Source organism: Trichosurus vulpecula, chromosome 6, assembly GCF_011100635.1.
Source record: "Trichosurus vulpecula isolate mTriVul1 chromosome 6, mTriVul1.pri, whole genome shotgun sequence".
Lineage (NCBI taxonomy): Eukaryota > Metazoa > Chordata > Mammalia > Diprotodontia > Phalangeridae > Trichosurus > Trichosurus vulpecula.
This window is the reverse complement of record NC_050578.1, coordinates 209400376-209412295: the sequence shown is the minus strand read 5'-3', so window position 1 is coordinate 209412295 and position 11920 is coordinate 209400376. Positions and strand designations below refer to the sequence as shown.

General features: G+C 37.5%; 1 protein-coding gene across 2 annotated transcripts in view; it reads left to right on the top strand.

Annotated features, from left to right (window-relative positions):
• HTT (huntingtin) overlaps nucleotides 1–11920 on the top strand; it is a 220064-nt gene that overhangs the window by 5835 nt on the left and 202309 nt on the right. For both annotated transcript variants that reach the window (XM_036762807.1, XM_036762808.1), the window contains exon 2: nucleotides 11336–11419. In XM_036762807.1, coding sequence (XP_036618702.1) covers nucleotides 11336–11419 — 84 coding nt within the window. The remainder of the gene's footprint in view (nucleotides 1–11335; nucleotides 11420–11920) is intronic.

Here is an 11920-nt window from a genome sequence, read left to right as displayed (position 1 = left end):
TTCCATTGACCCTGGCTCCCTTTGACCCTCATTCACCTACTTCATTTGCTGTTCAAGGGCTGTTGGGAAAATTACCTTCCTTCCTTCCCACGTCATATCTATACCCAGTTCCCCAGACAAAATGAAAGCAAGCACTCTCTGGTGGCTCTGTGCTCTTTGGCTGGCTCTATTAGCAGGAATGTATGGGAAGATCTTTATTATTCTATTTTTCTCCTCAAATCCACCGTTTTTCTGAACTCCTCTGCTATTGTTGAAGGCACCACCATGCTTTTAGAATTTAGCCAAGTTGACAAGTTTGTTGTTATCCTTACCTCCTTAACTCACTCACATGTTCAGTCAGCTGCCAGATGCTGTTTTTCTACCTGTACAACATCTCTCACATATGTCCTCTTCACAGACATGATCACCATCCTGGTTCAGACCCTTATTCGTGCCAGAACTGTTGCAATAGCTTTCTGTTTGGTTTTCCTGTTTCATACCTCTCCCTATTCTGATCCATTCTCTGCAGAGCTTACAAAGTGATTGACTATCTTGTTACTTTGCTATTTAAGAAACTCTAGTGTTTCTCAACTGACTGTGGAAGAAAATAGTATTTCATCTTTATCTCATCCTCTTTAAATTTTTATTTTGTAAGTTTTATAATTTACAAAAGCATTGCTTCACTAGTATGTGTATTTAACTTTTGAATAAGTAAATATACATAGATTGGGGTACATGCTTAAAAATACTTTACTGATAGGAATGTGTAATTAAAAAAGGTTGGAAACTACTGGACTTAGATGACCTCTCTTCTTGCCTTAAACCTGTGATCCCATGATTTTAAGCTGAGGAAGAAGCTGATGCAAGTAAGGCATATTTACTTGCCCTCCCCTCCTTTCTCATTCCCATAACTAAATTGAAAAACTTGGAAATCTCATTTGACTGAAATATGCCATCAGTGCCTATTTTTCTATTTTATGACTGGTCTGCTGGAAGGCACCTTGTAAGAAACATATTTTGAATGTTCCAAGTGGAAAGCAGAGTCTGAACAAATTCTGGGAAGGCAGACTCTCCTTCTTTTCACATGCTTGTTACACTCTCCTGTGTCTTGGTGATGCAGGGAAAGGAGAGATGTTGGAAACTGTGGAGAAACTGTTGCTACTGCTGGAGACTATTGGGACTCAGGCTATGGTCCTAAGAAGAAGGTGGTTATAGGCTGCTCTCAGGTATTTTATGAGCCAAATGTGGGGAAATTAGGGCCTATATTCAAACCAGTGAAGTATATTTTAATATAGCATCTTTTTCCTTCTAGCTCGTATTTCATGAGCCATTTATTTTTGGGCATGGTGTGGACAAACAGCCATATAATGACAATCTTTAAGAAGAAGCACTTGCCCTGGAGTCAGGAGCACCTGAATTAGAATTCAACTTTAGACACTTACTAGTTCTGTGACTCTGGGCAAGTCACTTAATTGTAATTGCCCTTTCCCTCCCTTCCTACCCCCCAAAAAAGCACTTCAAAGACCTTCCATGTATATTGTATTAAGTGGATGCCTAATATATATATGTATATGGAATTATGAAATTGACTCGTCATCTTGTGACCATTAATTCTCTTTTTTGATTATACACTTTTGTTTTTGACGTTCAGAAGGCAGCTGTATCTGTAGTTCTGTGTATTTTCTGGAGAGTTTAAGTGAAGACAGTTTTGGTAAATTAAGCTGATTTTTCCTATATTAAGACTTGTACACAAATTAGAATTTTTCTGGCTCAGTGCTAAGAAGAATGTTTGGAAAACTTTGAGAGAAAAGGATTTTTAGGAAATTTGATGTGCCTTTGCAGTTTGAAAAATTTAGTTGCCCAGCCCATCTCTAAATTTTATTCTGTTGCCCTTAAAGGAAGTAAAAATAGTTAATATATTTCTTATTTAGTGCAAAATAATCTATTATGGACCAGAAAGCCTTACATATAGTATATTCATTAGTTGTCCAGACAAAATGTCTTTCTAATTTTAAAACCCAGTCCTCTTCCCCTGCCAATTTGACAGAGCCTAGATTTTTTTTTTTAAACTTTTAGGTACTGTACAAGAAGTTGCTTTAAGGCTAGCTTTCCAAAATGGATAGATTTAAATTATTTTGGAACAGGTGAAAATATTTTTGTAGAACGTCAGTTTATGTCTTAAAGACTCAAGATGTCCAAGTAGCATTGTATATCAGTTCTGGGAACTGGAACAAAATTAACAAGTATTACAGTGGATTTATTCAGTGTTTTTTACTGTTTGAAAACACAGACATTCATCACTAGAACAGGCACAAAAGTTTCCATCTGTGTTCAAGAAGCTTAGAATCCTTAAATTTTTTATTCAGCAGGGACTGTAGAAATCATCTAGTTCAACTTCCTCATTTTACAGATGGGAAAACTGAGACCCTGAGAGGAAAAGTGACATGCAGTGGTCAGGCAGCTAGTTAGTGGTGGAACTGGGAAATAAGCTTTGGTCTCTTGACTTATGGTCCTTTGTGCTTTTCGCTAGACCACAACCCCTTCACCTATACCGCAATATTCATTGTGAGTCACAAACTTTTAACTCAGTTTTTTTGTTCCACTTGAAAGTCTGTCTTTGGAAATAAAATTCGTCAAGGCCCTTGTGGAAAGCATCTGTTTTATGGGCTAGTCCTTTCTTTTGTTCAGTGGATCAGCAATGCTGCTGTAGCCACATTCAATATTTTAGTTCATAAAATGAGCAAGAGAAGGAAATAGCAAACTGCTCCAGAATCTTTGTCAAGAAAACCCCAAATAGGGTCACAGACAGGCACGACAGAACAAAATAGGGCAGCTAAGTGGCACAGTGGTTATAGCCCTGAGCCTGGAGTCAGGAAGACCAGAGCTCAAATCTGGTCTCATGGCCTTAGACCTTTACTATCTGTGACCCTCGGCAAGTCACTTAACCCTAATTGTCTCAGTTTCCTCATCTTTAAAATGAGCTAGAGGAGAAATGGCAAACCCCTTCAGTATCTTTGCCAAGAAAATTCCAAATGGGCCACAAGAACTCGGACATGGCTGAAACAACTGGACAGCAAAATTTATAGCATATCAGTTCTTTCCAGTTACACTATTAAATGAAAGGTGTAGAAGATATAGAATCTCACTGTGCTTGTGGTTTGTTATTTATTAAAAAGCATTTGATTCAGTAGAGAAAAAGGCTTCCTTCCCTCTAATAAGGTCTCTTCCATGCACATGTCAAAATTATAGAAGATTTGTTGAAGGATATAGCAGAGATTTTTGTCATGTGAGACATAAAACAGAAGGGTTTTATGCTCACCAAAGATGTTTGCCACTGTCATGGAGGGTGTCAGATACAAAGTTGGAATGATAGAGGGATTCCTTGTTCATAGCCAGGTCCTGTCGATGTTCCTGTTTGTGGATTATATCTTGCTGATTGTATCACCTACCCACTGCCGACCAGCCTACTAGAGCCTATTAAAAGAGATCTGTAATCACTCAAAAGCATTTGGCTATTTAAGACAGATGGATATCTTATTCAAGAGAGAAATTAAGAAATACTAATTAAATCACAAATAATAGAGTCTACTCTGCTTCCTAATAATAGTTTTTGTATGACACAATTGAAATTCTGCTGTATAATAAATTCATTTCAGGTTTCTTTTATCTGCTTGGTACTATTATGTATGGTACTGAGATCCTACCTTTAAAGATATTTGTAATTTGTAGCTAAGTAAGACTGAGTAGAGATAGGAATTTGAACTAAGGGGATTGAATCATGTCTGAATTTTGAAGTGTGTTTTCCCAACAGGTATGACTGTGCACTTACAATGCATAACTACAAACAGCTTATTTTGTTGATAATAAACTTCTTCAGAATCATTGGAACTAGTAGATTTAGCCTATATAAAGGACTAACTTCTAATAAAACTTATTTCCTGAAAAAGCCCCAGTTCAGCTGGAATGGCTCTTTATCACAAAAGTATTTCTTCTAATTCCAGTCAGGTGATTAGGTGGGTTCATTATGCAGGCTTTAACTCCAGCACATTCTGTGATTCAAATGTTAGAGACCTTCTCCTTACTCTTATGCTGTTAAAACTTTTTTATGCTAAATTAAAGTTGCAATACCATTGAATAAAAGTGGCTTTGGAGGTAAGGGCTCGATTTTACACATTGAATCTCTCTGTTTTTTGATTTTCCATCATGAAGATCCTTGTATGATTTTTTTTTTCTTGAACCTCTTATGTTTGAAATTGGGCAATTAGAATGGCACATTATATACTCCAGATGTTAGTATTCCATGGCTTTGTACAGGATAGAATGATGCTTTCTCTTTTGTTTATTGTGTTCTTATTCCTAACACTATGTTTCATTTTTAGCGGTTTTATTTAAGGCATCTTTATTTTGTAGGGGGCCTTGAGAGGGTATGTAACTTGCCTAGGATTACATAGCCAGTGTATGTCTGAGGTGGGACTTGAACCCAGGTGTTTTGGCTCTGAGTCTGGATCCATTCAGCCTCACTGCTACCCCTCATTTTGTTTGACCATAAAGGCTTCTATTACTTTGCTAGGCAGTTGGAGATTTAGTAGCATATATAAATAAAACACTGTTCCTGTCCTCAAGATGCTTATAATTTAGTAGATCAGTAATGTGTTTTCGAGAAAGTTTTTACATTATTTATGTACTGATGAAAAATCTATACCATCTTCATAAATAAAAATCTTGGCAATCCCTTTTAATCCTCCTTTTTGCTAGCACCAACACACACACACACATACACACATATATGTGTGTGTGTATATATACACCTTTTGTGCAGTACCTTTGACTTTCTTCATTCTGTTCTTAAGTTCCTTTCACTTTTTTCCTCATATCTTTTTCTTTTAATACAGTTGATGCCTTGCAAATTTTTGGTTTGTTTCATTTTTCTTTGAAAAGTTGAGGGAATCATAAATCATGCCAAAACCTGGATTTTAATCCAAAGGTAAAAGATTACGTTGAGAGTTGTCTTGTACAACTGGACCATTTTTTCTTGAATTTCAGTTTTGAAATTAAGGTCTGTGTTATCAGGATGAAGGACATTGCTAAAATGATCTGTTTACATTGTAGTTGTCTGTTAAAAACTTCCTGATTCTGATGAGCACAGTGTCATTTATGGTGGTGGCTATCCTCTCAAACAATTGAGGAAGAAGGAAAAGATTGGTAGAGAATTAAGAAAATTTTTAAGCAGTGGTCATCAATTTCAAGATATAAAAAATGGATGCATGTTCAAAATTTAGCTTTTGACTAAAATTACTGAGCATTCTAAGAATGGGAGTAATGTTTGATTTTTTTTTTAATGCAGGTTTTAAAGTAGAAATCACTAGCTTTGTTGAATTGGTGGTAGAATGGTGAAACTATTGTTGGTTTTTAAGTTTGAGCCTTTAGTATACTATTTTTTGCTACATTAATTGATAGATGGAAAAGATTCCAGTCACTTGAATGAAAGTAATACAAGCCCTTCTATTCTTTTCCCTGGCCTCACATCTTCTGAAGTATTTTGTCCATTTCTGGGCAATACATCTTAGGAAAAGAAATTGACGAGTTGGAATATGTCTAGAATACTGTAGCCAGGATGGTGAGGGAATCTTAGAATCTGGAGAAAAGAAGACTTAGGGGTGGCATTACTGTATTTATATATTTAAATAGGCATTAGATTTTTTCTGCGTGGCCCCAGAGGACAGAAGGTAGGTGAAAGATGGAGCTAGATTTTGTCTCAATATCAGGAAACATTTTGTAATTATTTTAGCTATCTAGTAGTAGAATGTGCTACCTGAAAATGTAGTGACTTCTAATTTCCTGAAGATTTTCAAGCTAGAGACTAGATGACCACTTGTTAAATTTTTTTTTTATTGAGTGGATTCATATTTCAGTTGCAAGTTGAGCTGGATGACCCAGTTCCTCCAACTTGCAATTTTTCATTCTATGAAATTTTACAAATATGACTTGAAGGTTATGAAGCTTTAAATGCCAGACTGTCATATTAGTAGTATACAAATAAAAGTTGCCTCAAGATGTTTGTCTTTCTGAATAAGAAATCTTAACTCCTTTTCTGGCATCTATTATCCAGATACCAGTGCTCTTTCTCATAATTAATCAGAAATCTTGTGCAGTCCCATTCCTCTAAGTTAAACCTTCTTTTTGCTATGAGAGACCACCAGCATTGATGACATATGATTGGATGCTCTTGTATGTTTAGTTTTGTGTATTGTTTAACATATATATTGTTTATATATGTATATATATGTGTGTACATATACACACACATATATTTTATACGCATAAAATGAATAACAACATTGGCCACATCTGAAAATGGATATGTTATTGTATATCTCTTTTAAAACTAATTATGCAGCATTCAGTTTTACTAAACTCTGGCCTACTAATAAAGACTGGTAGGGAAAGCAATTAAGGGTGGTGGCTGTTATTTATACACCTATAGAACATTCTCCTTCCTTCGCGATTGAATTCAGTGTCTGGCTGATGGTTTTTCCACCTCAACTTCTGCCTCCATACTAGGGGTCTTTAACACACACATTTATGTTCTCTCACCTTCCTTAACTTCCCAGTTACTTAGTCCACTTAGTTTCCATGACCTGTCTTCATTCTACTTTAGCTACACACAGAGATGTTCATAGCCCTGAACTTACATCACCTACAAGTATTTTACTTCCATGATCATGAACTCCAAAATTCCATTATCTGATCATAATCTTTTATCATTTTAACTTTTCCTATGCCTTAAACCCCTAACCATTCTTTATCCTCACCGTCATCTCCAGTTCCTCCATCCCTTAGTCCTCTCCCAGGCCATCAACCCCACCTAGTCTATACTCTCTTCCTTTTTCTATGTTACCCAATAGTGAATCACTTAAACCCTATACTGTTCTCTACACTTAAATTCCTTGACCTCTTATTCAGTGTTGATCAGACCTTGTCAAACCCCAGTCTTAGGGTAAGTAATATTCGATACTTGGAGATCTCATCTGCTTCCATGGTTTTAATTACCATCTATCTGCTCTAATCCATTGTCACTTAAGTGATTTTCCTAACCCTTCCTCCCCCCAATAAACTCCAATAGCTCCTTATTTCCTCCAGGAGCAAATACAAAATTCTCTGTTGGGCATTCTCTTTTTCCTGTATATATTTAGCTTTATGATCTTATCACCTCCCTTAGGTCCACTTTTCGTCTCTATATAAGTGATGCCCAATATCTATGTATATAGTCCTAGCTTCTCTCCTGAACTCCTGCATCATCAGTTGCCTTTTGGACAAATAGAACTGGATGTCTTGTGGTCATCTCATACCCATGTCCAAAACAGAACTCCTTATTTCTCTTCTACCCTCACTCCCCTAACCCCTAGCTTTGATTTTTTCTTAAGTCTGGATCTTTAAAGTCTTACTACTGATCATTGTGGGAAGTTTGACCTGCTCCATTTCTGACTTGGGCTGGCCTTTTATTCTTTAGGGAACCTGGTGGCATTGGCTTAGGCCACTACAGCTTAGAACTCCAGAGTTCCAAGATCCACGAGCTCAGCTTTCCTGGTGGCTAGGGTTTATAGTGTGTACTACTATTCCTGGCAAACCTTTCCTTCTTCCTAACTTCTTATTACTATTGAGGGCATCACCATCTTCCCAGTCACCCAGACTCCCAGCCTTGGTCTCATCCTTAATTTCTCACTCACCTTTACCGCATGTAATCAACTTGCCAAATCTTGGTTTTGCATTCACATTGACTACACACCACTACATTGACTAACTACATTCACACCAACTACAGGTCTTCATCACTTCTTGCCTGGACTACTTTAGTAGTCTTCTAACTGGCCTTTCTGCCTCAGGTCTTTCCCTATTACAATCCCTCTATTCATCTGTGACAGTGATTTGCCTAACACACAGGTTTGACCATCTCACCCTCTGTTTAGTGAACTTCTGTCATCTTCAGGATAAATATAAAACAGTCTGGCATTTAAAACTTCACAACCTGGACTCTTCCTACCTTTTAAGTTTTCTTATACTTTGTTGTTTTCTGCAGGATTCAGCTACGTTGGCCTGTTTGCTGTTCTTTACATGCGACTCTCCATCTCTTCAGGATTTTTTACCAGCTGTCCCTAATGCTTGGAATGCTTTACCTCTTCATTTGCACTAACTAGCTTGCTTGGTTTCCTTCAGTACTTTCTCAAATCTCATCTTTTGTAGGATGCCTTTCCTATCCTTCCTTCCCCTCTCTGAAATTACCTTACATTTACATGATATATATCTTGTATGTACATAGTTATTTGCATATTGTCTCCCCATTATAATGTGAGCTTAAAGGTAGGGACTAGTTTTGCCTTTCTTTGTATTTCTGTCACTCATCACAGTGCCTAGCTCCATAGTAAATGCTTGATTAAATTCTTGTTGAGTTGACTGTACATTAGTCATCCCCTTGAAGCACTTAGCACAGAACCTTGGAAATAGTATGGGTTCAATGAATTTTTTTTTCTAAATTATTTTATTTATTTATTAATTTTAAATTTATTTTATATATTTAGTTTTCAGCATTGATTTTCACAAAAGTTTGAATTACAAATTTTTTTCCCCATTTCTACCCTCCCCCCACTCCAAGATAGCATATATTCTGGTTGCCCCATTCCCCAGTCAGCCCTCCCTTCTGTCACCCCACTCCCCTCCCATCCCCCTTTCCCTTCTTCTCTCGTAGGGTAAGATAAATTTCTACGCCCCATTACCTGTGTATCTTATTTCCTAGTTGCATGCAAAAACTTTTTTTTGTTGTTGTTGTTTTTGAATGTCTGTTTTTAAAACTTTGAGTTCCAAATTCTCTCCCCTCTTCCCTCCCCACCCACCCTCCCTAAGAAGGCAAGCAATTCAACATAGGCCACATGCATATCATTATGTAAAACCCTTCCACAATACTCATGTTGTGAAAGATTAACTATGTTTTGCTCCTTCCTAACCTATCCCCCTTTATTGAATTTTCTCCCTTGACCCTGTCCCTTTTTGAAAGTGTTTGTTTTGATTACCTCCTCCCCCCGTCTGCCCTCCCTTCTATCATCCCCCCTTTTTTAATCTTCTTCCTCCTTCTTTCCTGTGGGGTAAGATACCCAATTGAGTGTGTATGGTATCCCCTCCGCAGGTCAAATCCAGTGAGAGCAAGATTTACTCATTCCCCCTCACCTGCCCCCTCTTCCCTTCCTACAGAACCACTTTTTCTTGCTACTTTTATGCAAGATAATTTACCCCATTCTAGCTCTCCCTTCCTCCCTCTCTCAATATATTCCTCTCTTATCCCTTAAATTGATTTTATTTTTTTAGATATCATCCCTTCATATTCAACTCACGCTGTGCCCTTTGTGTGTATGTGTGTGTGTGTGTATATACCTACATATATACATACATAGACACACACATATGTATATATATGTATACACACACACACATATATATATATGCATATTCCTTTCAGCTACTATGATATTGAGGTCTCATGAATCATACACATCATCTTTCTATGTAGGAGTGTAAACAAAACAGTTCAACTTTAGTTTCTCTTATGATTTCTCTTTCTTGTTTACCTTTTCATGCTTCTCTTGATTCTTGTGTTTGAAAGTCAAATTTTCTATTCAGCTCTGGTCTTTTCACTGAGAAAGCTTGAAAGTTCTCTATTTTATTGAAAGTCCATATTTTGCCGGGTAGGTGATTCTTGGTTTTAATCCTAGCTCCATTGACCTCTGGAATATCGTATTCCAAGCCCTTTGGTCCCTTAATGTGGAAGCTGCCAGATTCTGTGTTATCCTGTTTGTTTTTCCACAATATTCCAATTGTTTCTTTCTGGCTGCTGCAGTATTTTCTGCTTGATCTGGGAGCTCTGGAATTTGGCAACAATGTTCCTAGGAGTTTTCTTTTTGGGATCTTTTTGAGGAGGCGATCTGTGGATTCTTTAAATTTCTATTTTACCCTTTGGCTCTAGAATATCAGGGCAGTTCTCCCTGATAATTTCTTGAAAGATGATATCTAGGCTCTTTTTTCGATCATGGCTTTCAGGTAGTTCAATAATTTTTAAATTATCTCTCCTGGATCTATTTTCTAGCTCAGTGGTTTTTCCAATGAGATATTTGACATTGTCTTCCATTTTTTCATTCCTTTGGTTCTGTTTTATAATATCTTGATTTCTCATCAAGTCACTAGCTTCCACTTGCTCCAATCTCATTTTTAAGGTAGTATTTTCTTCAGTAGTCTTTTGGACCTCCTTTTCCATTTGGCTAATTCTGCCTTTCAAGGCATTCTTCTCCTCATTGGCTTTTTGGAGCTCTTTTGCCATTTGAGTTAGTCTATTTTTTAAAGTGTTTTCTTCAGTATTTTTTTGGGTCTCCTTTAGCAAGTCATTGACTTGTTTTTCATGGTTTTCTTGCATCATTCTCATTTATCGTCCCAATTTTTCCTCTACTTCTCTAACTTGCTTTTCCAACTCCTTTTTGAGCTCTTCCATGGCCTGAGACCAGTTCATGTTTTTCTTGGGGGCTTTTGGTGTAGGCTCTTGGACTTTGTTGACTTCTTCAGGCTGTATGTTTTGGTCTTCTTTGTCACCAAAGAAAGATTCCAAAGTCTGAGACTGAATCTGAGTGCGTTTTCGCTGCCTGGCCATGTTCCCAGCCAACTTACTTGACCCTTGAGTTTTTCGTCGGGGTATGACTGCTTGTAGAGCAAAGAGTACTTTGTTCCAAGCTTGAGGGGATGCGCCATTGACTTCAAAGCTATTTCTATATAGCCAGCTCTGCCACCCCAGCACTCCTCCTTCCTCAAGAACCACCAACCTGGACCTAACGTAAATCTTCAGCAGACTCTTCACTCCTGCTCTGATCCGCCACTTAATTCCTCCCACCATGTGGGCCTGGGGCCAGAAGTAACTGCAGCTGTAGTTCTGTAGCTGCACCTCCCCCGCTGCCCCTGGGGCAGTGGCCAAACCATGAACTCTGTCCCCTGCAGCTTTTCCCACTAACCTTCTCTGTTGTCTTTGGTGTTTGTGGGTTGAGAAGTCTGGTAACTGCCACAGCTCACTGATTCAGGGTGCTAGGGCCTGTTCTGCCCGGCTCCTGGTCTGGCTGGTCCTACTGCCTCCCACGCTGAGCTCCGCTCCCCTCCACTCCGTGTGTGATAGACCTCATCCAGCCACCATCCAGGCTGTCCTGGTCTGGATCCCTACTTCCCTCTGCTATTTTGTGGGTTTCGCCTCAATGAATTTTTAAATTAGTAAATTGCACTTAGAAATAAAAAGTGTGGCTAACACAGTGTTTTTTGATTTTTTTTTTTTTAGAAAGAAAGAACTTTCAACTACTAAGAAAGACCGGGTTAATCATTGCCTGACAATATGTGAAAACATAGTGGCTCAATCTCTCAGGTAATTAAAAACAATACATTTTTAATCTTTTAGATTCTAAAAATGTATTATTTCTCCCAAAGAAATTAAAATCTTCAAGAGCTTCCATTTTAAAATGAATTAATTTATCTCCAGGAGGCAAAATCATTTAAAATATTTATGGCATTCAGAATAATACAACTTGTAATCACAGGCAACACTTTTGTTGCTTTTTCCTTCTTGTAATTTTATACTAAATAGTTATAATTATTTCACTATCATGTTATTCAATTATATTATCTTACTTAAATTTGTTGTATTTCAGATTGCTTTCACATGATGAAGGGGGTTGTAGATACCTGTTTCTCTTCCTATCATAAGAATGTTGTGAGGGTAACATTAAATAGTATATAACTACTGTGAAATAAAATTACCTTCTGTATGCAAAGTTGTCATTTATTCTTAGTTTCCAGGGTTGGGGAACCATATTCTGACTTGATGGAACTTAGCAACCTGGACAAGTCCCATAAAATTCTTTATGCA